Source organism: Dendrobates tinctorius, unplaced genomic scaffold (genome assembly GCF_039654945.1).
Source record: "Dendrobates tinctorius isolate UK_male_01 unplaced genomic scaffold, ASM3965494v1 ptg000150l, whole genome shotgun sequence".
NCBI lineage: Eukaryota > Metazoa > Chordata > Amphibia > Anura > Dendrobatidae > Dendrobates > Dendrobates tinctorius.
In genome coordinates, this window is record NW_027361817.1 from 11620109 (window position 1) to 11648054 (window position 27946).

The 27946-nt window shown below is 43.3% G+C and overlaps 1 protein-coding gene across 3 annotated transcripts in view; it reads right to left on the bottom strand.

Annotated features, from left to right (window-relative positions):
• HECW2 (HECT, C2 and WW domain containing E3 ubiquitin protein ligase 2) overlaps positions 1-27946 on the bottom strand; it is a 395637-nt gene that overhangs the window by 226709 nt on the left and 140982 nt on the right. For all 3 annotated transcript variants that reach the window (XM_073546703.1, XM_073546704.1, XM_073546705.1), the window contains exon 3: positions 27089-27404. In XM_073546703.1, the coding sequence (XP_073402804.1) occupies positions 27089-27383 (295 nt within the window). In that variant the 5' untranslated portion in view covers positions 27384-27404. The remainder of the gene's footprint in view (positions 1-27088; positions 27405-27946) is intronic.

Genomic DNA, 27946 nt, shown 5'->3' on the forward strand with positions numbered 1-27946 from the left:
CAATTAATTTTACTTTTATTGGCATCTATTTTTATTTTTGAAATTTACCAGTAGCTGCTGCATTTTCCACCCTAGGCTTATACACGAGTCAATAAGTTTTCAGTTTTACACTGGACGGCTTATACACGAATATATACAGTAATATCTAATATATTTGTTTTTAATTATCCGATTTTATACATACATTTTTTGGACTAAAACAAATATTATATCCAACACCTATCGCCTTTCTGTCCCCTTTCACAGTGTTTAGTTGTTCATTTTTAATTATTTATTAGCAGGCAATTATATACATACTAATATTCAAAGCTAATGGAAATACTCACCACTCGTAAATATGGCATAAAGCATGTTTCCAGTATGACCAAAATCACTATAATAATTGTCAGCAGCTATATATAATTACTAATTGTAACACTGACATTTTACAATTGTAAGTTCTATGCATTTTTTGCATATTTGCTTTTGAATTCTCCTCTCTAAAATTCGTACCTGATAAATACTCCTAATTATATCTATTTTATATTCCTTCTAAATACTGTATTTTTCGTATTATAAGAGGCACTTTTTTCCCCCAAATTTGGGAGGAAAATAAGGATGCGTCTTAAAATCCAAATGTAGCTCATCGGGGTTGAGGGTGGCTGCAGTGGAAGAGGGGGCACAGAAGGCAGGGTCGCTGCTGCAGGAGGTCGGCGGCAGGAGTGGGGCAATGCTGTAGGTCACATGCTAGGAGGAGGGGATATCTTGGCAGTGCGAGGTTGCAGGCCCTGGGCTTTCATAAAATGTCAGCAGTGAGCAGAGTCCCCTTCTCATTGATTTTCCTCTGTGGGCTTCGGGAAATTGACTGTGAGAGGGGGAGCATGCACAGACTAAGATCTTGGTCCTAAGATCTCAATCAACCCATGCGTCACCTCCAGCAGCCATTTTCCTGAAGCCCACTGCAGGGAAATCAATAGGAAAGGACTCAGCTCACCATAGACATTTTATGAAAGCCCAGGGCCCGCAGCCTTGCACCGCTGGGACACCCCCTCCTGCCAGCATGGGGGACAATGCCAGCCTCCTGTAGGCAGCGACCCTGCCTCCTGTGACACCGCTCCACCACAGCTGCCCCCCAGTTACAGTAAATATCTGAAACATGGACAAATTCTTAATATTGTAAGTACTTTTACTCCCTATAGATATTTATTCTATAGGTAAAAAACTATCGCTTTGATTTGTCATCTTTTCTCACTAATCAACATCTCCACAGACTCCACTACAAATAAGCATGTAGATTCACAATTCTCTTCACTTTCTGGTTCAACACTATACAGCAATTATTGACTCTTTTTCCAAAATGAATTTAGAGCTTCCAATAAACTTACTGTTATAAGAATTTCTCTTTTTCCCCTAACGGCCGCTGATACGCATTATAATGACGGCTGCTACGGGGCCTTATTCCCTCATAGCCGTTTTAAAACGTCGATCAGGAATAACTGTATAGCGTCCCCCAGAGTCAGAAAATCTTTGGGGTTTCCGCTACTGGTGAAAGCCAAGACCCGCAGAACACAATTGGAGCCGGTTTTTACGGTCCTTGATCACATGATCACTGTTATTCAACGAATAACGAAGATCACATAAAAAAATGCAAACAGAATTAAAATTAATTTTTCTCTCCTCTGACATAAACTAATAAGTCAGAGTAGAGAGAAATGGTGTACCCAAGCCCCCTAACAGGATCTCGGTACCAGTAACGGCATCCCCCAGGCCACCCCTTCTCTTCCCAAGGTAAAGTGGCAGGCTAATGCGCTATGCGCCAGTCAAGATCTGCCAGCTGGCATTGAGTAACATCGGGAACCAATTTCTTTGCTTCCTGATATTTGATCACTGTGATAGACCAGTTTTAAATACATTAGATAGGACTGCTCTGAGAAGGGTTACCGTGGACGTGGTGGAGTGGTTTGGTATACATTTTTTGCAAAAAACGTTATCAACTAAATACCCTGTTTTTGTTATCTCTTACTAGCACTTGCTGCTTACTGTTAGATATATTTTACAACAGAGTATTCATGCACGTTTGTCACACAGTTTTTTCTGTGTCTTATTCTTCAGGTGGTGTGAACAGTTTCTTACTGACCTGTTAATTTTTGTGCATGTTCCATGTGTTCTTAATCCATTTATTTCATGCCTATGCAAGCTTTGGGAGATCCCCGCCTCTCTCTTGTGGCACATGCACATAAAAGCCATTTTGCCCAGCATGCCCATACCATGCAGCGCCTTTCTGATTCCTGCTCATGTAGGTGTTGTTCACATGATCAGGTTTTAAATACATTAGATAGGACTGCTCGGAGGAGAGTTACCGTGACGTGGTAGAGTGGCTTGGTATACATTTTTTGCAAAAAACGTATTAACTGAATACCCTGTTTTTGTTATCTCTTACTAGCACTTGCTGCTTACTGTTACATATATTTTACAACAGAGTATTCATGCACGCTTGTCACACTGTGTATTTTTTCTGTGTCTTAGTCTTCAGGTGGTTGTGTAACAGTTTCTTACTGACCTGTTCATTTTTGTGCATGTTCCATGTGTTCTTAATCCTCACCCATCCCTTGTAGATTGTGAGGCCTCACGGGCAGGGTCCTCCTTCCTCCTGTACCAGTTGTGACTTTTATGGCTTTAGAGTACTCTACTTGTTTTTATTATGTATACCCCTTTTCACATGTAAAGCACCATGGAAAAAATGGCGTAATAATAACTATGTCTTTGAATGGGTCCTGGAATTCCATCAAGTTTACCCTAAAAGCCAAAACTGTGCCATCTATCATTATTGGCACAGCTGTGTGCAGTACTCACATTGGTGCCATATTGGATATATTTCTGAACACATAAAAACCAGTGCAATAAAATTTGAGATGTGTTTCTTAGAACGTACAAAAACGATTCATAAACGTGACAGTGAAAAAATGCAAATTATCCCTAGATAAATACATTACAGGGTTTAATTTACAAAAAAAAAAGGAAGAAAGGAACAAACACGGCCTTTAAAGAGCGCTAAGGCAGACCGCGGCTTGCAGCCTGTGCTGGAGATGGGGTGCGGGAGCCCTCTGGTGGCGCCGCACCCCATCTCCAGCACAGGCCGCAAACCACCGTCTTTCCTGCCGGCTGTGACTGCACGGAGGAGGGTGGACAAGCAGCGGCGGGGACACACACCCCACACACACACTGCCCTCCCAATGCGACAGCATCGGGCCCACCTCTAGTTATAACAAGTGCTCATAGGACAGATTCAGACACAGAGAAACAAAAAGACAAAGCTGTCACACAGCAAAATGATTGCAATCGTGTTACCTGGTATATTGTACAGGTCACCAGAGAGAGTAAGATATTACTTACCGTTGTGGCCAAAAGTATTGACACCCCTGCAATTCTGTCAGATAATACTCAGTTTCTTCCTGAAAATGATTGCAAACACAAATTCTTTGGTATTATTATCTTCATTTAATTTGTCTTAAATGAAAAAACACAAAAGAGAATGAAGCAAAAAGCAAAACATTTTTCATTTCACACAAAATTCCAAAAATGGGACAGACAAAAGTATTGGCACCCTCAGCCCAATACTTGGTTGCACAACCTTTAGCCAAAATAACTGCGACCAACCGCTTCCAGTAACCATCAATGAGTTTCTTACAATACTGTGCTGGAATTTTAGACCATTCTTCTTTGGCAAACTGCTCCAGGTCCCTAATATTTCAAGGGTGCCTTCTCCAAACTGCCATTTTTAGATCTCTCCACAGGTGTTCTATGGGATTCAGGTCTGGACTCATTGCTGGCCACCTTAGAAGTCTCCAGTGCTTTCTCTCAAACCATTTTCTAGTGCTTTTTGAAATGTGTTTTGGGTCATTGTCCTGCTGGAAGACCCATAACCTCTGAGGGAGACCCAGCTTTCTCACACTGGGCCCTACATTATGCTGCAAAATTTGTTGGTAGTCTTCAGACTTCATAATGCCATGCACACGGTCAAGCACTCCAGTGCCAGAGGCAAAAAAGCAACCCCAAAACATCAGGGAACCTCCGCCATGTTTGACTGTAGGACCGTGTTTTTTTCTTTGAATGCCTCTTTTTTTCTCCTGTAAACTCTATGTTGATGCCTTTGCCCAAAAAGCTCTACTTTTGTCTCATCTGACCAGAGAACATTCTTCCAAAACGTTTTAGGCTTTTTCAGGTAAGTTTTGGCAAACTCCAAACTGGCTTTTTTATGTCTTGGGGTAAGAAGTGGGGTCTTCCTGGGTCTCCTACCATACAGTCCCTTTTCATTCAGACGCCGACGGATAGTACTGGTTGACACTGTTGTACCCTCGGACTGCAGGGCAGCTTGAACTTGTTTGAATCTTAGTCGAGGTTCTTTATCCAACATCCGCACAATCTTGCGTTGAAATCTCTTGTCAATTTTTCTTTTCCGTCCACATCTAGGGAGGTTAGCCACAGTGCCATGGGCTTTAAACTTCTTGATGACACTGCGCACGGTAGCCACAGGAACATTCAGGTCTTTGGAGATGGACTTGTAGCCTTGAGATTGCTCATGCTTCCTCACAATTTGGTTTCACAAGTCCTCAGACAGTTCTTTGGTCTTCTTTCTTTTCTCCATGCTCAATGTGGTACACACAAGGACACAGGACAGAGGTTGAGTCAACTTTAATCCATGTCAACTGGCTGCAAGTGTGATTTAGTTATTGCCAACACCTGTTAGGTGCCACAGGTAAGTTACAGGTGCTGTTAATTACACAAATTAGAGAAGCATCACATGATTTTTCGAACAGTGCCAATACTTTTGTCCACCCTCTTTTTTATGTCTCGTGTGGAATTATATCCAATTTGGCTTTAGGACAATTCTTTTTGTGTTTTTTCATTTAAGACAAATTAAATGAAGATAATAATAACAAAGAATTTGTGTTTGCAATCATTTTCAGGAAGAAACTGAGTATTATCTGACAGAATTGCAGGGGTGTCAATACTTTTGGCCGCAACTGTATATGGTGCCATCATATTCCATAGCGCTTTACAGATAGTCATCACTGTCCCCATTGGAGCTCACAATCTTCTGCAAAGCATCAGTGCTAACCACTAAGCCACTATCCTGCTCAAAGTATAATTTGGTCATAAAATTTACACTTTAAAGGGATTGTCTGGGGAAGACAAGTTATCACTTATTAAGAGATAGGTGATAAAGTGTTGATTAGTGGGGTCCTGCACAGATCTGCAGAATGGGGAACAGTTATCCCCATGTTCAAATGTCAGGAAGTGCTCAGTTAGAATGGATGCAGCAGCAATCCATTGACAAAGTTATGTAGACACAACTTTTTAGTCCAAATTTAAAAAGCTGATCTTTCCTGCATCGATTTTTTTAACATTGAAGTCTCTGGAAAATTGATCCATTAATTAGCCATCTGTGTTTCTTTCATTTCTAAAGGGTCCATTTTTGATTACTGCATCCATTACAAGTAGAAGAAAACTGATGACTAATTAACGGATCCGTTTTCCAGAGACTTCAAAGTTAAAAAAAAACAAAAACGATCAAGCAGGTATCAGTTTTTTAAAAACGTACTAGGAAGTTGTGTCTGCACAATTTTTTTGCCAATGGATTGCGCTGGATCTGTTCTAATGGATCATTACTGGAAATGTGAACATAGCCTTACAGAATGGCAGTGCGCCTGCTCAACAGCTGTTCCATTCATTCCCTATGATGAGACTGCTACGTGCTGTGCTGTGTTATTCTGGCAGTCACAGAGGATAAATGAGGCGGCGATCAGGCATGTGCACTGTAATGGGATAAAACGTGCCCCATCAAGAATAAAGGTCCCCGTTGTGCTGATCAGTGTGGGTCCATTATATAGGTGATCATTTTCATACACCAGACAATGCCTTTAGGTTGCTTTATGAGGGTTTGATTTGAAGATAACACAGCGTTTTCCCACTGTATTAAATGTAATATATGCAAGTGGCACATTAATAGTGTAAATGGGATGAGAAGCTACGGGCCTCACGGATATAATAGAGGCTGATTAATTTACATCAGTGACACTTATACAATTATACACCAGAAGTATAGGAGACAGAAGCACTAAACACAGGCACCGTACATAAGGGCTCAGTGACCTGTATACTATACATGAGTTAGGGGATGTACAGCTCTTATTATAGCATTACTGGAGCAACAGACTGATGGCCGGCAGTACAGAGGAGATTTCATAATAAAGATGCTTAATGCATTAACTGAGTGTATCTCTAGGCAAAATTTCTACAAAGATGTTTTATGCTATATGTCAAATACATTTCTTCAAAGGTTGCAGTAAAATGTGTGCATCTGAAGAATAAGCAGTCCTGCTGCTTAATGGATTGTATTACTGCTAAATAAATAATAGCATTGCCCCAGGTATAGAAAATTATATATAAATATTGTGAGGTAGCGCTGTCATTTAAGTAGGGGATCACTCGCTTGGCAGCCACAAAATCAGATCCAGCACAGGTTTTCCATAAACCAATATAGTCCATGCGGTTTATTAAACATCATAAACCATGACCAGCAATATGTAAACGGCATAGCGTCCATGACAGAGCTTCACTCTGTTAGCAATGTCCAATACGCAGGCTTTTCAGCCTCACAGTTATATCTCACCCTGTCAGGGTTCTCTCATGTCTGCTTCTCCATACTGCAGACATTCATTCCCTCCAGGGAACTCTCATGCACTGGCAGCCATTACTCACAGCGTCCACACGTGCTGTCTGGCAGGAAGCCCCATCTCAGCGGGACCTTCCCCACTGGACCAACCAGGTCCCAGCATTCACCTCCTTGTGACCTACCCTGGCCACATTATATGGTTCATAGCCACGCCCACCGGGTCACATGACTGACCTAATCACAGGTCCTTCAAGCCTTTACACACTCTTTACAATAGTGCTTTAAACACACCCCCTGGGTGGGTTTGTAGGTAACCAGGTCCGCCCATCTCTCTAGTTACCTGGAGACTTCTCCCTTACACATTTAAACAACACCTCAGCAGTATCACTGCTGATCAACACATACGTCTCCATCCCAAAGCCACCCACTTTGGGATACATAACGGTCATTCAGTATCTTGCCATTCATCCACTCTCCTGGGACATCCACACAGCGCCCCCTAGTGGACACAGTGGTTACTACACCACAATATATACATATACATACAAACATACATACATACATACACTGCTCAAAAAAATAAAGGGAACACTTAAACAGAATATAACTCCAACTAAATCAAAAGTCTGTGAAATCAAACTGTCCACTTAGGAAGCAACACTGATTGACAATCAATTTCACATGCTGTTGTGCAAATGGAATAGACAACAGATGGAAATTATTGGCAATTATTAAGACACCCTCAATAAAGGAGTTGTTCTGCAGGTGGGGACCACAGACCACATCTCAGTACCAATGCTTTCCGGCTGATGTGTTGGTCACTTTTGAATGTTGGTTGTGCTTTCACAATCGCAGTACCATGAAATGGACTCTACAACCCACACAAGTGGCTCAGGTAGTGCAGCTCATCCAGGATGGCACATCAATGCAAGCTGTGGCAAGTTGGTTTTCTGTGCCTGTCAGAGTAGTGTTCAGAGGCTGGAGGTGCTACCAGGAGACAGGCCAGTACACCAGGAGACGTGAAGGGGGCCGTAGGAGGGCAACAATCCAGCAGCAGGACCACTGCCTCAGCCTTTGTGCAAGGAGGAACAGGAGGAGCACTGCCAAAGCCCTGCAAAATGACCTCCAGTAGGCCACAAATGTGCATGAGTCTGCACAAACGGTTAGAAACTGACTTCATGATGATGGTCTGAGTGCCCGACGTCCACAGATGGGGGTTGTGCTCACAGCCCAACACCATGCAGGACGCTTGGCATTTGCCACAGAACACCAGGATTGGCAAATTTGCCACTGGTGCCCTGTGCTCTTCACAGATGAAAGCAGGTTCACACTGAGCACATGTGACAGACGTGACAGAGTCTGAAGACACCGTGGAGAGCGATCTGCTGCCTGCAACATCTTTCAGCATGACGGTTTGGCAGTGGGTCAGTAATGGTGTGGGGTGGCATTTCTTTGGAGGGCCACACAGCCCTCCATGTGCTCGCCAGAGGTAGCCTGACTGCCATTAGGTACCGAAATGAGATCCTCAGACCCCTTGTGAAATCATATGCTGGTGCGGTTGGCCCTGGGTTCCTCCTAATGCAGGACAATGCCAGACCTCATGTGGCTGGAGTGTGTCAGCAGTTCCTGCAAGATGAACTCATTGAAGCTATGGACTGGCCCTCCCATTCCCCAGACCTGAATCCGATTGAACACATCTGGGAAATCAGGTCTTGCTCCATGCAACAATGTCACGTTGCACCACACACTGTCCAGGAGTTGGCACATGCTTTAGTCCAGGTCTGGGAGGAGATCCCTCATGACAACATCCGCCGACTCATCAGGAGCATGCCCAAGTGTCGTAGGGAGGTCAAACATGCACATAGAGGCCACACATACTACTGAGCATCATTTCCTTGTCTTGAGGCATTTCCACTGAAGTTGGATCAGCCTATAATTTGATTTTCCACTTTGATTTTGAGTATCCTTCCAAATCCAGACCTCCATGGGATATTAATTTTGATTTACATTGATCATTTTTAAGTTTTCTTGTTCTCAAAGCATGCCACTATGTAATGAATACAGATTATATATATATAGGTTTAGTGACCACTGTGTCCACTAGGGGGGCGCTGTGTGGGTGTCCCAGGAGAGAGGAAGAGTGGCAGAATGCTGAATGATCGTTATGTATCCCAAGGTAGGTGGCCTTGGGATGGAAGCTTGAATATGTGTGTTGATCAGCAGAGGTACTGCTGAGCTTTCGTTACACTGTGTCAGGGAGAGCTTTCCAGGTAGCTGGTGAGACGGGCGAGACCAGCTACCTACAAACCCACCTGGGGCGGGTATCTAGAATGCCATAGTAATATATGTGTGTGTGAATGATTGAAAGACCTGTGATGAGGTCATAGCCATGTGATTTGGTGGGCGTGGCTACGGACCATATAAGGTGGCCAGGGTAGGTCACATGAGTGAATGCTTGGACCCGGTTGGTCCGTTTGGAAGGTCTCGCTGGAAGATGTGTCTGCCTTCCTGAAGTGCCTGTGTGTAATGGCTGCATGTGTCTGAGAGTTCCCAGAGGAGGGAATGGAGGTCTGCAGCGTGGTGAACCAACCATGAGGTAACCCTGACAGGGGATAGCCTGTGTGCTGGACATTGCACTACCTGTGTGACCACAGGATTAACAGAGTGAAGCTCTGTCATGGACGCCATGCTGTTTATATGAACTTTCTGTTGCTGTTGCTTTGGTTTATGCTGCATAATAAACCAAGTGGACTGAGTTATGTTAAGAAACCTATGCCGGACGTGATTTATCAGCTGCCTAGCGAGTATCCCCTATCTGAACAACAAGCGCTACCTTAATATATATATATATATATATATATATATATATATATATATATATACATACACACTATATAAAGCTCAAGTGTGTGTATGTATGTATGTCCGGGATTGGCATCCGCACCGTCGCAGCTACAGCCACAAAATTTGGCACAGTCACATGTCTGGACCCCGAGAGCGCCTAGGCTATCTTGTGAGGCGAAATTTTAACCCCGCGCGTTCCAATTCACCAAACAATTTTGCCCCTATCTACATAATGGGGAAAAAGTGTGTGTATCAAGCTCCGCCCCTCATTATGATGTCATAATGGTTGCCATGGCGACGCTAATGTCATCATAGGTTGCAAGCCCCGCCGCTCATTATGTCATAATGGTTGACTATGGGAAGGAGGATGTGTGATGGGTATATAGGCACTGGACTATGAGATGGAGGATATGTATGACGGGTATATGGGCACGGGACTATGGGATGGAGGATGTGTGATGGGTATATGGGCACAGGCCTATGGGATCGTGGATATGTATGATGGGTATATGGGCGCATAGGACTATGAGATGAAGGATGTGTGATGGGTATATGGGCACTCGACTATGGGATGGAGAATATGTATGATGGGTATATGGGCACGGGACTATGGGATGGAGGATAATTATAATTTGTTATAACTATCCACAGTTAGTTACTATGCCCGGGCAGCGCCAGGCTCTTCAGCTAGTATATATTATATATATATATATATATATATACATATATATATATACATACACATACACACATATACAGTGGGTGCGCAAAGTATTCAGACCCCTTTACATTTTTCACTCTCATTGCAGCCATTTGGTAAATTCAAAAAAGTTCACTTTTTTCTCATTAATGTACACTCTGCACCCCATCTTGACAGAAAAAAAAAAAAAACAGAAATGTAGAAATTTTTGCTAATTTATTAAAAAAGAAAAATTGAAATATCACATGGTCATAAGTATCTTAGGTATGATGTAACAAGTTTTTCATACCTGGATTTGGGGATCCTCTGCCATTCTTCCTTGCAGATCCTCTCCATTTCTGTCGGGTTGGATGGTGAACGTTGGTGGACAGCCATTTTCAGGTCTCTCCAGAGGTGGGTTTAGGTCAGGACTCTGGCTGGGCCAGTCAAGAATGGTTACAGAGTTGTTCTGAAGCCACTCCTTTGTTATTTTAGCTGTGTACTTAGGGTGATTGTCTTGTTGGAAGGTGAACCTTCGGCCAAGTCTGAGGTTCAGAGCACTCTGGAAGAGGTTTTCATCCTAGATATCTCTGGCCACATTCATGTTTCCTTCAGTTGCAACCAGTCGTCCTGTCCCTGCAGTTGAAAAACACCATAGCCATGATTCGGCCACCACCATGTTTCACTGTTGCAATTGTACTGGGCAGGTGATGGGCAGTGCCCGGCTTTCTCCACACATACCACTTAGAATTATCACCAAAAAGTTCTATCTTCGTCTCTTCAGACCAGAGAATCTTATTTCTCATAGTCTGGGAGTCCGTAATGTGTTTTTTTTTTAGCAAACTCTACGCGGGCTTTCATATGTATGGCACTGAAGAGAGGCTTCCGTCGGGCCACTCTGCCATAAAGGCCCGACAGGTGGAGGGCTGCAGTGATAGTTGACTTTGTGGAACCTTCTCCCATCTCCCTATTGCATCTGTGGAGCTCAGCCACATTGATCTTGGGGTTCTTCTTTACCTCTATCACCAAGGCTCTTCTCCCACGATTGCTCAGTTTGGCTGGACGGCTAGGACTGGTGGTCCCAAACTTCTTCCATTTAAGGATTATGGAGGCCACTGTGCTCTTAGGATCCTTGAGTACTGCAGAAATTCTTTTTTAACCTTGGGCAGATCTGTGAGCTGTGAGGTCTTATATAGACAGGTGTGTGCCTTTACAAATCAAGTCCTATCAGTTTAACTAAACACAGCTGGACTCCAGTGAAGGAGTAGAACCATCTCAAGGAGGATCACAAGGAAATGGACAGCATGTGACTTAAATTTACCAAATGGCTGCAATGAAACAGAGTGAAAAATTTAAAGGGGTCTGAATACTTTCTGTACACACTGTACGGAAAGCTCTGGCAAAAATTAAGAGCCCACTGCACAGTTTTAGAAAAATCAGCTTCTCTACATGTCTGACAGCCATTCCATTCCAGTGTCAGTTGAATTCCAACCAGAGTGCACCTCATTCTACTTAATGTGCTTCTGATTAGGTGATCACCTGAACCAAATCTTATTTAACTAAGGGAAGTATAAAAAAAACCCTTCTGTGGTGTTCACAATCCTCTTGCAGTAGGAAAAGCTGGATGGCAAAACAAGTGCTAGTAATATCCCAAAAGTAATAGGAATGAAAACATAACTTTTAACCATGCCAAAGGAGTTGAAAAGAAAAGTCTTGAGTGAAGAAAAGAAGGGCTCAATTCTGGCTTTACTAGCAGAGGGATACAGTGAGCATCATGTTGCCTCCATCCTTAAAATTTCTAAGACGGCAGTCCATTACGAGGTCAAACAGCAGACATTGAGGACAACAAAGGTACAGACGGGCAGAGGACGAAAACGACTCTCCACTGACATGGATGACCGTCATCTTATTCGAATGTCACTCAGCAACCGCAGGTTGACATCAAGTGACCTACAAGAGGAATGGCAAATGGCAGCTGGGGTGAAGTGCATGGTAAGAACAGTTCGTAACAGGCTCCTAGAGGCAGGGCTCATGTCATGTAAAGGTAGAAAAAAGCCTTTCATCAATGAGAAGCAAAGGAGAGCCAGGCTAAAGTTTGCCAAAGACCATAAGGGTTGGACCATAGAGGACTGGAGTAAGGTAATCTTCTCTGATGAATCTAATTTTCAGCTTTGCCCAACACCTGGTCGTCTAATGGTTAGATGGAGAACAGGAAAGGCGTACAAGCAACAGTGTCTTGCACCCAATGTGAAATTTAGTGGAGGATTGGTGATGATCTGGGGATACTTCAGCAAGGCCGGAATTGGACAGGTTATTCTTTGCGAAAGACGTATGAATCAAGCCGCCTACAAGGTTATCCTGGAAAAACAGTTGATTCCTTCTGCTCAGGCAATGTTCCCTAACTCTGAGGACTGGTATTTCCAGCAGGACAATGCGCCATACCACACAGCTAGGTAGATCAATGTGTGGATGAAGGACCACCACATCAAATCCCTGTCATAGCCAGCTCAATCTCCACACCTGAACCCCATTGAAAACCTCAGGAATGTAATCAAGAGGAAGACGAATAGTCACAAGCCATCAAACAAAGAAGAACTGCTTAAATTTGTGTACCAGGAGAGGCATAAGGTCACCCAAAAGCAGTGTGAAAGACTGGTGGAAAGCATGACAAGACGCATAAAAGCTGTGATTAAAAATCATGGTTATGGTTTTTGTCCTTTAGACAATTTCTCATTTTCTGAAGATAAATACAAAATTTAGTGCTTGGAAATTCGAAGACTTGTCTGTAGTTTATAGAATAAAAGGGCAATTTACATTTTACTCAAAAATATATATATAAAGAGAAAAATCAGACAAACTGAAAACTTTGCAGAGGTCTCCTAATTTTTGCCAGAGCTGTATGTGTATATATATATATATATATATATATATATATATATATATATATATATATATATATATATATATATATATATATATACACATACAGTGCCTACAAGTAGTATTCAACCCCCTGCAGATTTAGCAGGTTTGATAAGATGCAAATAAGTTAGAGCCTTCAAACTTCACACAAGAGCAGGATTTATTAACAGATGCATAAATCTTACAAACCAAAAAGTTATGTTGCTCAGTTAAATGTTAAAAAATTTTAAACATAAAAGTGTGGGTCAATTATTATTCAACCCCTAGGTTTAATATTTTGTGGAATAACCCTTGTTTGCAATTACAACTAATAATCGTCTTTTATAAGACCTGATCAGGCCGGCACAGGTCTCTGGAGTTATCTTGGCCCACTCCTCCATGCAGATCTTCTCCAAGTTATCTAGGTTCTTTGGGTGTCTCATGTGGACTTTAATCTTGAGCTCCTTCCGCAAGTTTTCAATTGGGTTAAGGTCAGGAGACTGACTAGGCCACTCCAACACCTTGATTTTTTGCCTCTTGAACCAGGCCTTGGTTTTCTTGGCTGTGTGCTTTGGGTCGTTGTCTTGTTGGAAGATGAAATGACGACCCATCTTAAGATCCTTGATGGAGGAGCGGAGGTTCTTGGCCAAAATCTCTAGGTAGGCCGTGCTATCCATCTTCCCATGGATGCGGACCAGATGGCCAGGCCCCTTGGCTGAGAAACAGCCCCACAGCATGATGCTGCCACCACCATGCTTGACTGTAGGGATGGTATTCTTGGGGTCGTATGCAGTGCCATCCAGTCTCCAAACGTCACGTGTGTGATTGGCACCAAAGATCTCGATCTTGGTCTCATCAGACCAGAGAACCTTGAACCAGTCTGTCTCAGAGTCCTCCAAGTGATCATGAGCAAACTGTAGACGAGCCTTGACATGACGCTTTGAAAGTATAGGTACCTTACGAGCTCGTCTGGAACGGAGACCATTGCGGTGGAGTACGTTACTTATGGTATTGACTGAAACCAATGTCCCCACTGCCATGAGATCTTCCTGGAGCTCCTTCCTTGTTGTCCTTGGGTTAGCCTTGACTCTTCGGACAAGCCTGGCCTCGGCACGGGAGGAAACTTTCAAAGGCTGTCCAGGCCGTGGAAGGCTAACAGTAGTTCCATAAGCCTTCCACTTCCGGATGATGCTCCCAACAGTGGAGACAGGTAGGCCCAACTCCTTGGAAAGGGTTTTGTACCCCTTGCCAGCCTTGTGACCCTCCACGATCTTGTCTCTGATGGCCTTGGAATGCTCCTTTGTCTTTCCCATGTTGACCATGTATGAGTGCTGTTCACAAGTTTGGGTAGGGTCTTAAATAGTCAGAAAAGGCTGGAAAAAGAGATAATTAATCCAAACATGTGAAGCTCATTGTTCTTTGTGCCTGAAATACTTCTTAATACTTTAGGGGAACCAAACAGAATTCTGGTGGTTTGAGGGGTTGAATAATAAATGACCCTCTGAATAAACTTTTCACAATTTAAAAAAAAAACTAAACAAAGAAATAACATTCTTTTTTGCTGCAGTGCATTTCACACTTCCAGGCTGATCTACAGTCCAAATGTCACAATGCCAAGTTAATTCCGAATGTGTAAACCTGCTAAATCTGCAGGGGGTTGAATACTACTTGTAGGCACTGTATATATATATATATATATATATATATATATATATATATATATATATATATATATATATATACACATACATACACACACACACAGTCATATGTTAAAGTTTGGGCACCCCTATTAATATTAACCTTTTTTCTTTATAACAATTTTGGTTTTTACAACAGCTATTTCAGTTTCATATATTTAATAACTGATGGACTCAGTTATATTTCTGGATTCAAATGAGGTTTATTGTACTAACAGAAAATGTGCAATCTGCATTTAAACAAAATTTGACCGGTGCAAAAGTATGGGCACCCTTATTTTCTTGATTTGAACACTCCTAACTACTTTTTACTGACTTCCTGAAGCACTAAATTGGTTTTGTAACCTCATTGAGCTTTGAACTTCATAGAAAGGTGTATCAAGTCATGAGAAAAGGTATTTAAGGTGGCCACTTGCAAGTAGTTCTCCTATTTGATTCTCCTATGAAGAGTGGCATCATGAGCTCCTCAAAACAACTCTCAAATGATCTGAAAACAAAGATTATTCAACATAGCTTTTCAGGGGAAGGATACAAAAAGTTGTCACAGAGATTTAACCTGTCAGTTTCCACTGTGAGGAACATAGTAAGGAAACGGAAGAACACAGGTACAGTTCTTGTTAAGCCCAGAAGTGGCAGGCCAAGAAAAATATCAGAAAGGCAGAGAAGAAGAATGGTGAGAACAGTCAAGGACAATCCACAGACCACCTCCAAAGACCTGCAGCATCATCTTGCTGCAGATGGTGTCACTGTGCATCGGTCAACAAGACAGCGCACTTTGCACAAGGAGAAGCTGTATGGGAGAGTGATGCGAAAGAAGCCGTTTCTGCAAGCACGCCACAAACAGTCGCCTGAGGTATGCAAAAGCACATTTGGACAAGCCAGTTACATTTTGGAAGAAGGTCCTGTGGACTGATGAAACAAAGATTGAGTTGTTTGGTCATACAAAAAGGCGTTATGCATGGAGGCTAAAAAACACAGCATTCCAAGAAAAACACTTGCTACCCACAGTAAAATTTGGTGGAGGTTCCATCATGCTTTGGGGCTGTGTGGCCAATGCCGGCACCGGGAATCTTGTTATAGTTGAGGGTCGCATGGATTCAACTCAGTATCAGCAGATTCTTGACAATAATGTGCAAGAATCAGTGACGAAGTTGAAGTTACGCAGGGGATGGATATTTCAGCAAGACAATGATCCAAAACACTGCTCCAAATCTACTCAGGCATTCATGCAGAGGAACAATTACAATGTTCTGGAATGGCCATCCCAGTCCCCAGATCTGAATATCATTGCACATCTGTGGGATGATTTGAAGCGGGCTGTCCATGCTCGGCGACCATCAAACTTAACTGAACTGGAATTGTTTTGTAAACAGGAATGGTCACAAATACCTTCATCCAGGATCCAGGAACTCATTAATAGCTACAGGAAGCGACTAGAGGCTGTTATTTTTGCAAAAGGAGAATCTACGAAATATTGATGTCACTTTTATGTTGAGGTGCCCATACTTTTGCACCGGTCAAATTTTGTTTAAATGCAGATTGCACATTTTCTGTTAGTACAATAAACCTCATTTAAATCCAGAAATATAACGGAGTCCATCAGTTATTAGATATATGAAACTGAAATAGCTGTTGCAAAAACCAAAATTGTTATAAAGAAAAAAGGTTAACATTAATAGGGGTGCCCAAACTTTAACATATGACTGTATATATATATATATATATATATATATATATTATATATATACACACATACATACACACACACACACATACAGTGCAGATCAAAAGTTTTGACAGACCTTCTCATTCAAAGGAGTTTTCTTTATTTTCATGACTATGAAACTTGTAGATTCACTTTGAAGGCATCAAAACTATATATTAACACATGTGGAATTATATAATTAACAAAAAGTGTGAAACAACTGAAAATATGTCTTATATTCTAGGTTCTTCAAAGAGCCACCTTTTGCTTTGATTACTGCTTTGCACACTCTTGGCATTCTCTTGATGAGCTTCAAGAGGTAGTCACCGGAAATGGTCTTTCAACAGTCTTGAAGGAGTTCTCAGAGTTGCTTAGCACTTGTTAGCCTTTTTGCCTTCACTCTGCGGTCCAGCTCACCCCAAACCATCTCGAATGGGTTCAGGTCTGGTGACTGTGGAGGCCAGGTCATCTGGCATAGCACCCCATCACTCTCTTTCTTGGTCAAATAGCCCTTACACAGCCTGGAGGTGTGTTTGGGGTCATTGTCCTGTTGAAAAATAAATGATGATCCAACTAAATGCAAACTGGATGGAATAGCATGCCGCTGCTGCTGTAGCTGCGACGGTGCGGATGCCAATCCCGGACATACACACACACACATACACACACTTGAGTTTATATATTAGATATATATCCACATAAAACACAAAATATAGTAGTATACAGACGCAGACAAACAAAGCGTACTTCAAAAAGCTCATGAATGAAGGACACAAAAAATGAGTGTAGCAGCCTGGGCATAAACAAACAAAACCCACTAGGAATTTGCATGGAAAAGGACCCAATAGCAAATGAATCCCAAAAAGTGCATAGTTCATGTAAAGTGCAAATAGGGGAATTAGCAGTGAAATGCTAAGTAGCCATTAAATCAATAGCGCTTTCATATAAATCTTAGTGATAAAGGTCTTAGTGAGGATAAATAAGTCATACCCATAATTAGCTGTTAATTTCTGTGTTCTATTGCAGCTCCGACGAGGAAGCCCACGTGATTTCGTCTTATTTTGCTTTAATTATTGTATTGTTAACGTTGTTACTTATGACTTGTGTTTTGAAACTGTAAGGCTGGTTTCACACTTGCATTTTTTTGCGCAAAAAAATGCATGCATTTTTTTCCTATACTTTACATGGGTGCGCATACACATGCGTTTGTACGCGTTTGTATGCGCATGCGGTTTTTTGTAATGTGTGCTCGGGCGCACAAAATGCATCTTGTTGCATTTTTTGTGCATCCGACTTGTCCCAAAAAAACGCATGCGCACGCAATGCGGTTTTTTTTTCACCCAACCACCCATTATAGTCTATGGGTGCGCTGACGTGCGCATGGTAATGTGCACATCAGCGCAAAAAAAGCATGCGTTTTTTATTTTAAAAAAATGAGCACAAAACTGCAAAAAACACACAGAAACGCATGATGCGTTTTTTATGTGCGTTTGCACTGCGCACGGTGCACAGCGCAAAAAAAAAACAAGTGTGAAAGTAGCCTTAAACTGTAAAGCGCCACGGAATATGTTGGCGCTATATAACGATTATTATTATTATTTATTTTACTGCTAATTCCCCTATTTGCACTTTACATGAACTAAGCACTTTTTGGGATTCATTTGCTATTGGGTCCTTTTTCATGCAAATTCCTAGTGGGTTTTGTTTGTTTATGCCCAGGGTGCTACACTCATTTTTTGTGTCCTTCATTCATGAGGTATTTGAAGTACGCTTTGTTTGTCTGAGTCCGTATACTACTATATTTTGTGTTTTATGTGGATATATATTTTTAATAAAATTATTTTGGTATTTTCATACTTTTGGACATATGTACTCCGTTTGTTGAGTGTAGGATCTATTTGGGACTAAAAGAACATTTTTGTGAGAAAAATGTGATTTTTTTTTATTTTCACAGCTCAACATTATATATTTCTGTGAAGCACCTGGGGGTTCAAGGAGTCCAATGAAAAAACAGTCCAGCTCACCGCTTAAAGACATCCCGGGACTCGGAGCACGGAACCGCCGTGTCTTGGCGTGAAAATTCCAGTAGATAGATAATCCAGCTCAACGACAAAGTGAAATAAAATTCTTTATTCACTCAGATTCCAATAGAGGATAAAATATCAGCAAGTATGAAGCAGAAGGTTGCGTTATCAACGCGTTTCATGTGTCGCAGCACCCTTAGTCATGATAACAGGCATTACCCGACACAGCACTTATATACTAAGTTCAAAGATTACACCGGTGAAAAACAATTAACGTACACAATTAACACAAATAATTGACAGGTGAAGACATACAAGGTTAAAATCAAGAATGTGAGATTCACATGGCATTAGGGCAAAATTACGCATGGTAAATTCTTCTGAGCAGCCAAATACATAACTATACACAAATATGCATTATTAGAAGATAGCACATGAAAAAAAAAAAACACGATTAAATAGATTGATATAATGTTTTTATCAGTCTAATGGGGAAACACAATTTCTCTCTAGTACAAGTTGAGAGAGTTATAGTAGGTCACACGTCAGATTGCAGGACAGCAGAAAACCACACCAGCTAGCGGTAAGAGGAGCCGCATTCAGAAAACATTCTATCACAAGGTTCCTAGTATTGCTCATGGAAATATAAAAGGGGAAGATTTCTCTTTGTTACCACCAGGTGTCATGAAGAAAAAAGTAAGAGAATGAAAACCGCACTGAGACCGCACGTCCAACTGCAGGACAGCAGTAAATCACTCCAGCTGGCGGTAAGAGAAGCCGGTTAGAAAGAACATTTTTTCCATCAAAATATTCCTAGTGATAATAATCATAGGAGTATGAGAGAAGCATTTCTCAATATTACACACTGGGTATTAGGAGGAAAAAGATTGAAAAAAGCCGGATTACTTACCGGTAATGCTCTTTTAATGCGTCCACGACAGCACCCACTTGGAGAGAGGGATCCGCCCATAGGAACAGGAAACCTACAGAGATAAAAGAGGGCGGTCCGCCTCTCCCCCTCAGTTGGATTTCAGAGCACAAGGAGGACCGCCAATTATTAGGCCATTATATTATCCAATATTCTAAATGTATTAACTTTACAACTAAGAAGGTGTATATACATTATGTTAACTTCTAGGGAGGGTTAGTGAACGGGTGCTGTCGTGGACTCATTAAAAGAGCATTACCGGTAAGTAATCCGGCTTTTTACTCTTCGCCACGACAGCACCCACTTGGAGAGACTTTCAGAGACATTCACCTGGGAGGGACCACCGTGCCGAGGACCGCTCTACCAAAGGCTAGGTCAGATGAGCATGATAAATCAAGCCTATAGTGATTATAAAAGGTAGAGGGTGTAGACCAGGTTGCCGCCTTACATATAGACTCGATTGCGACGTCTCCCCTCTCTGCCCAAGAGGAAACCATAGCTCTGGCGGAATGTGCTCTGATACCCTCCGGAGGATTTTCATTGCTCTCGGAGTATGCCAGCCCAATCACGTCCCTGATCCACCGAGACAAAGTACCCCTTGTGACTTCATATCCCTTCTTTTGGCCCTGGAAGGAAACAAATAGAGTCCTACTCTTTCTCCAGCTGCTAGACCTCTCGATGTATTGTAATACAGCTCTTCTAACGTCTAGTGTATGGAACTTTTCTTCCTCTGGAGTAGAAGGGTTTCTAAAAAATGAAGGGAGGTGGATCTCTTGTGATCTATGAAACTTCCCTGCTACCTTTGGCAAGTATGAGGGATCTGGTTTTAATATTAGCTGATCCTGGAATGTCAACAGAAAAGGGGGTTCTATTGAAAGTGCTTGTATGTCGCTAACTCTTCTGGCTGAGGTTAGTGCAACTAGCAGTACTGTTTTGAAGGATAGGTGTTTAAGGGATATTGAATCTAAAGGTTCAAAGGGAGGACGTGTTAGAGCCTCCAGAACCAGGTTTAAGTCCCAAGGAGGAACTCTAGGTATGTGCACCGGCTCGCTCCGCTCACAGGCCGAGATGAATCTGCCTATCCATCTATTGCCTGCCACGTTATAACTATAGAGGGCCCCTAGAGCCGACACCTGGACTTTTAGTGTGTTAACAGATAGCCCTAATTCCTTCCCTTTCTGTAGGAACTCTAGGATCGCTGTAATCGGAATTTCTCCAGAATCCGGGCCTGTGTGGGACTCTAGGAATTTTCTCCATACTCTAGTGTAAATTTTTGTCGTTGCCACTTTTCGACTTTGTAGGAGTGTATTGACTAATCCCTCCGAGAATCCTCTTGATCTCAACATTTCCCTTTCAAGTTCCAAGCCGTCAAGTGGAGATTGTCCACTTGAGGATGGAAGAATGGCCCCTGTGAGAGGAGCCTGGGGGTTGAAGGAAGCACCCACGGGTCAGTCACTGACATTGCTTGCAGGCAAGAAAACCATGGCCTCCTGGGCCAGAATGGTGCTATTAAGATTATTCGTGCTTCCTCTGCTCTGATTTTCCTGATCACCTGCGGTAGTAGTATGATTGGTGGAAAAGCATATGCCAGTTTGGATTGCCACGGGGCCTGGAGGGCATCCAGAATTTCCAGATTGTCTGTCATATTTAGAGAGGTGAACCTTCGCACCTGCCTGTTTTCTCTGGTGGCGAAGAGATCTATTTGGGTAAGACCCCATAGTGACACGATGCGTGTGAATATCCCCCGGCTTAGACACCACTCTCCTTGTCGCAGTGTATGGCGGCTTAGAAAATCTGCCTCCAAATTGTCTCTTCCCCTTATGTGGAGGGCTGAGAGAGACAAAAAATGTTTTTCTGCTAGGGATAAAATCCTTCTTGCGGAAGACATTAAGGTGACTGATCGAGTTCCGCCTTGTCTGTTCAGATATGCGACTACTGTGGTGTTGTCCGAAAGGATTCTCACATTTTCCCCTTGTAACTGTGGAAGAAAATGACATAATGCATGATAGACTGCCTTTAGTTCTTTTAAATTTGACGAATCCTTATCTTCGCCTATATCCCATAGGCCTTGGGCAAAAATATTCCCCATATGGGCTCCCCATCCTGTGGGGCTAGCGTCCGTGATAATTATACGGGAGGGTGTCATAACCCAAGGTACTCCTCCCGCTAGGTTATCATCCCTTAGCCACCATGCAAGGGAGGTTAGGACTTCCTGGGATAGCGTGATTTTCTTTGTCAGATTCCCCCGGTCACGGGATTCCTCTAAGAGAATTTGGTGTTGTAGCTCCCTCGTGTGGAACTGGGCCCACCGAACTGCTGGGATGCAGGCAGTAAGGGATCCCAGGAGGGACATTGCTTCCCTTAAAGATATGTGTGGCCGATATATTGCTATCCTAACCTTTTTAATTGCTGAAATTTTTACCTGTGACAGCAGACATTTTTGGTATATGGAGTCTAGCTCGAGACCCAGGAAGGACTGAACAGACTGCGGCTCGATTCTGGACTTCCTGAAGTTTATTATCCACCCTAGGGCCTGTAGGGACAAGATTGTATCAGCAACTCGCTCATTACATTGCCGAATTGAATTCCCTACTATCAAAAAATCATCCAGATAGGGTACTATTAGTGTGTCCTTCTGGTGTAAAAAAGCCATCACTTCCAGCATCACCTTTGTAAATACTCATGGTGCGATGGAAATGCCGAATGGCATGGCTGTGAACTGGAGATGCTGTATCTTGCCATCGAGGAGGACCGCCACTCTGAGGTATCTCTGATATCTGCAATGGATGGGAATATGATAATAAGCATCCTTCAGATCCAAGCCTGCCATCATACAATTGGGGAAGAGGAGCTTAATCGTGGATCTTATGGATTCCATCTTAAATTTATGATTTATTATAAATGAATTTAATTTCTTCAAGTTGATTATCGTCCGGAATGATCCGTCTGGTTTAGATATCAGAAAGAGAGGGGAGTAAAATACTCTCCCTTCCTGCCCTTTAGGCACATGGACCAAAACTTTTTTGTCCAGTAGGTTCCAAATCTCAGCCTCCAGGGCCTGCTGTTGGATTGGTGAGCTGAAGGATGTTATGATTAATGAATTACGGGGTACATGATGGAATTCTATCTTTAACTCTTCTTTAATAATGCCCAGAACCCAAGGGCTAGCCGTAATTTTCTCCCATTCTCGAAAAAAAATTTTTAGCCTCCCTCCTACTGGAGGCACTGGCTCCTCAGTTCCTGTCCCTGCGGAAGGAGGATCCCCTAAACATGGCACCTTTGCCCTTTCCTTCCTTTGTGGCCCAGCGGTTTTGATTTTCTGCTGGTCTTCCCCGGCCAAATGGTCTTCTCCTAAACGCCCTCCTATAAAATGGGAGAGGAGGGTTAGGGAATCCTTTTTTCCGTTCTTTTGCCTTCGTAAGGATTTCATCTAAGGCTTTCCCAAATAAGAACTCACCCTCGCAAGGAATGGTACAAAGCTTTGCTTTGGACTGGGTGTCACCTCTCCAGCTTTTAAGCCATAGGCTACGTCTGGCGTTATTAGCCAACCCTGCTGTTCTGGCTGCCATGCGTAAGGAATCAGCAGAAGCATCTGCTATATATGCTGCTGCGCCATGGATTAGTGGTATGGCGGCTCGTAGCTTGTCTCTGGAGATCTTCTGGTCTATTTGTTGGTCTAGTTGATCGATCCAGACCAGCATAGAACGAGCTGTGCATGTACTAGCTATTGCCGGTTTAAACGTGCCGGTAGCTGCCTCCCATGCCCTCTTCAATGAGGCGTCAGCTTTGCGGTCAAGAGGGTCTTTTAGAACCCCTGTGTCCTCCACTGGTAAGATCGTTTGCTTTGAGGCGGAGGCCACTGCCGCGTCTACCTTCGGGACCTTAACCCATGTCGACAACTCTTCGTCGCTAAAGGGGTACCTTCTCTTTGAGGTTGAGGGAAGATACCCTCTCTGGTCCTGTCTCTCCCATTCCTTCTTAACCAGAGCTTTTATCGCTGGAATAACCGGAAAAACTCTTCTCTTTCTGTCTGTCAGTCCTGCAAACATAATTTCTTGAGTCGTTTGCGGCTCCTTTGTGTCTGTGCATCCCATTGTATTCCTCACGGATTTAACTAAATTATCCATATGATCTAAAGGAAAACAGCAACGGCCCTCCATATCTGAGGAGGATGCTGATGTGGATGCATTGGAACTATCTGAGGCTACTTCGCCCTCATCGGTGTCTACGGCCCCTGCTGGCTTAGTAGTTTCGCTATTAGTAGGCCTGCTAGACTGGTTTAAGGCCTGTAGTTCTTCCCTAATTATGGCCCTTATATCTGCGGCTGATGTTGATGCCTGTTTTACCGTTTCGTTAATGCATCTTTTGCACAGCCTTTTTGTGTATGAGTCCCGTAGCGGACGTGTACACAGGGCACATTCTTTATTTTTTGACTTTTCCTTCCTCTTAGTCTGAGATAGAGACATCATGACGGAGGGGAGAGGGAGAGAGAGAGAGAGAGAGAGTGAGACAGAGAGAGAGAAAGAGAGAGAGGGACATTTTATCAGCTTGATAGGCAGAGCGTCATGCACTCACCCAGAGAAGCTGTAGGTACCGGCTCAGGAGGCTGAGAAGGAGGCTTGTTGGCGTGGCTTCTGTGGCTACGATCCGAGGAACCTCGTCTTGCGTGATCCTTGGCTGCTGCTGCATCGCCTGCCTGGGGATGCGTGTCCTGCCTTGGTGAAGACATGATTGCACGCCGCATCCCTGTGCCCCAGGTCTTTTGTAAGCCCCTTCATACCTGGCACCTCCCCCTCCAGGTGCGCCTATTTGCGGCTCATTAGTATGCGCTTCAGCGCTGACACTAGCCGCCCGCGCTCTGCAGGTTAAATTGTCTTTTTTTTTTTCTCTTCCCCCTCTGGAGGGGGCGGGGACCGCCTCTACGCCTGTGGTGCCGCCCAGCCGCGCGTGCGCTCTGAGCCGAGGAACCTCCGGTAACCCGGAAGTTCCTCCTTACCACTTCCTGCTGCGCTGCATGTGCGTCCTCCTGGACGCTGAAGCCCTTTAGGAACGCCGGAGGCTGCCGTTTTCTCCGGTTCCTGCGCCCCCACATGGACCGGAATGGATCCTCCCGCCGATGTCATGTCATCATCAGAGGAACACCCGGTCGGCGCCACCCGGTACCGGTGTTTCTGCCCCGTCCGTCCATACCAGCCGAGGAGGGAGCCGGATTCCATCACTCCCTCGTCGCTGCCTCTGGACCGGAACCCCTGCCGTTCTCGCAGACACTGCACAGGCGGTTCCTTGGCCCAGGTAAGACTGTAGCGTATCCTGCGGTTCCCCTTAGGAACAGGAAACCAACTGAGGGGGAGAGGCGGACCGCCCTCTTTTATCTCTGTAGGTTTCCTGTTCCTATGGGCGGATCCCTCTCTCCAAGTGGGTGCTGTCGTGGCGAAGAGTAAAAAATAAATGAAAACCCCAGCTTTAAGAATCTGCATGAACTCATAACACGCTGGCGCGAATCCAGCTGAAGATATTTGGAGTATTTGGGAAACAACAAAGTTATAAAGGAGTTCACCACACATGTAAGTACATTCCTTGAGCGGTCTAGTTTCCAAAATGGGGTCACCGGTGGGGGGTTTCCACTGCTGTTTAGGCACATCCGGAGCTATCCCTGCTGTGTATATGTGATATGCCCACTCTGCCACAGCTGGGTCAGAATGTCATGTGAATGGCAAAAGTCACAAAATTTTAGCACAGCCTCGAGTTGTACCAAAATTATGCAAATTTTAAAGCTATTTGAGCCAGAAAACTGTAGTGAAGGCTTTGATGAATCGGGCCCAGGGTATGCACAGCAGCGCCTTATTATCCACAGAGCTGACCACTTTGCAGATTGGTTGCCTCTTAGTTTTTTTCACCCCGGTTTCCTTTGTGCTGTAATATGCAGCACACGGGTGATATACATATATATCTTTTTTTATATATCGATTAATGGATCTACTAGCAGCATCATATCAGAATAGTGATGTGGCCATGAGGAAAAAGGGGAACTACAATAAACCCAAATTTACGATTCTGTGTTAAAGGGAACCTATTACATGAAAAGACGCTAATAACCCGCAGATATGGGGTTAACCACCTAGACCCCGCTGCTGGGAAGAAATTAACTTTATTCCTCCCGGTAGCATTTGGGTTTCAGTCATAGGGGCGGCACCAGAGCACCAGAGTGGGGTCAGTCACCGCTCTCTGTATTGAAGGTGGCAGCTGACAGCCACTCAGCATTAGAGCCTGCTGGTAGTCAGTGTCATGGGCGCACTTCTAGCTGCCACTCTCTATGCACAGAGCGGTGACTGATCCGGCATCACCCCATGACTGATACCCTAATTGTGGGTGTCAGGAAGGCTCAGAACACTATTAACATGCTGATTAACCCCACATCTGCAGGTTAATAGTGTTTTTTTCACGTGACAAGTTCCCTTTATAGGGAACCTGTCAGCAAGTTTGTGCTATGGAATCTGAGAGCTGCATGATGTATGGGTAGAGAGCGTGATTCCAGCAATGTATCCCTTACTGGGCTGCTTGGTGTACTTTTCATAGGATCCATTTTCTTTTGCTGTAGATGTAGCAGTGGTCAGAATGCTGAGCTGTGCATTAGCTGGACTGGCTTACATGTGACACCGAGCCCTATACTGATAATATCCTGCTAATAAAAACACTTCTTGTATTGAAACTACAAGTTGCTGAGCAAGTAACACATTCCTGGAATCAGGCTCTCTGCCCTTACTACTTGCCTTTGCTACTGCCAGATTAAATAGCAAAAACCTACTGACAAATTTAAATTCAGATTTTCAACAAGAATGTGAGGAACGTCAGTGGTGAATTAGAGGGCATCTATCAATTGGAAACTGAAGCTCTGTGAGAGGACAACTGCAAATGTTTGTAGTAAGACAAACTTCACTTCTGCTGTCCTGTGTTAGCTCTGCTGTCCTGTTCTCACTACAGAGCTCTGTGTGATTTTCTCAGCAGACTGTCAGTCTTTACATGTCTCACACTGGGAACGCCACCTTTCACGTAAAATAATCTCTGGAGGCAGACTCTCATACAGATCAATGTCTGTCCCGTAGTCCTGAACAGCTCATTTACATAAAAGAAAGACATGGATTTCTCAGGAATAAGAAATGATCACAGATATCGAGGCATCACTTTAATAAGCTATGACCTACATGCCCATATAGACGGCTTAGGAGGGCCAATCCTACAGACAGATGCCCTTTAGTCCAATTCATTCAAATGCACACATTACAGAATATAAGAATGGAAAAATAAAAGAATATAAAACATTTTTACACTTTCAACAGCTCCAAGCTTTCAGGTATTAATTTAATGCAATGTCCGTTTTAATCACCGTGGCATGATACTGTGGCTTTCCATCCACAGGGCAGTAACATGATTAGAAATTTTTTTAAAAATTCACATCTAAAAATGCAACTTTTCAAATGATGTTCTCAATCATCTACATGATTCTAAATAAAAAAAAAAAAAACTATAATAATTTTTAGAATAATAATATTTCCATAGCGCCAACATATTCCACAGCACTTTACAATGCTAGATTATCACATTTTTGTAACTTTTTAACACTGTAAAAAAATGAAATACAGCTTTATACTTACCAATGTGATAAAGGCCAATCCAATCTGTGGGGTCTACTTCTTCTTTTATATCCCAGAAGATGATAAGTTGCTGCGAGTGCCCCAAGACGTACTCATACATGCTGGCGGTCAGACTGGAGCGGCTGTCAGAAGTCACCAGGTCGGTGTCACTGTTGGCCCGCTGAAAGTTCAAGTTCTCAGTCATTGTGCTTTGGGATGCTAAACTTTCAAGATTTTCTGGACTTAAAGTATATCGTAGCTGAGGGGTGCGCCTTCGAACAAAAAGTAGGTGATCCCGAGCAGAGCTTGCCATCATACAAAATGCAGTTTCAAAGGTCTGAAATGCCAAAAAAACAACCAAAATAATCAGCATTTTATTCATTACAGTCACAATATTAACCAACATAAAAGATAAACAAGATTACTATTGCACATGACAATATAGAGCTATCACTGGTTGTATAAAGGAGGAAACAAAAAAAAATTATTTTAAATTTTGTAATAACAGGATTTAATCCCTTAAAGGGAATCGGTCACCTTTTTTTGGACTTTCACTTGCCGGCATAGACATCGGGGGCTTATCTACAGCATTCTGTAATGCTGTAGATAAGCCTCCGATGTAACCTGAAAGAGAAGAAAAACACGTTATATTATACTCACGGAAGTGGGTGGTCCGGTCCGCCGCCTCCCTTCTTCATGCGATGACGTCCTCTTCTCCCATCCTGTAATGGCTCCGGCGCAGGCGCACTGCTCTGCCCTGTTGAGGGCAGAGCAGAGTCCTGCAGTGCGCAGGCGTCGGGAGAGGTCTGATGCCTGCGCACTGCAGAATTCTGCTCTGCCCTCAACAGGGCACAGCAATGCGCCTGCGCCGGAGCCATT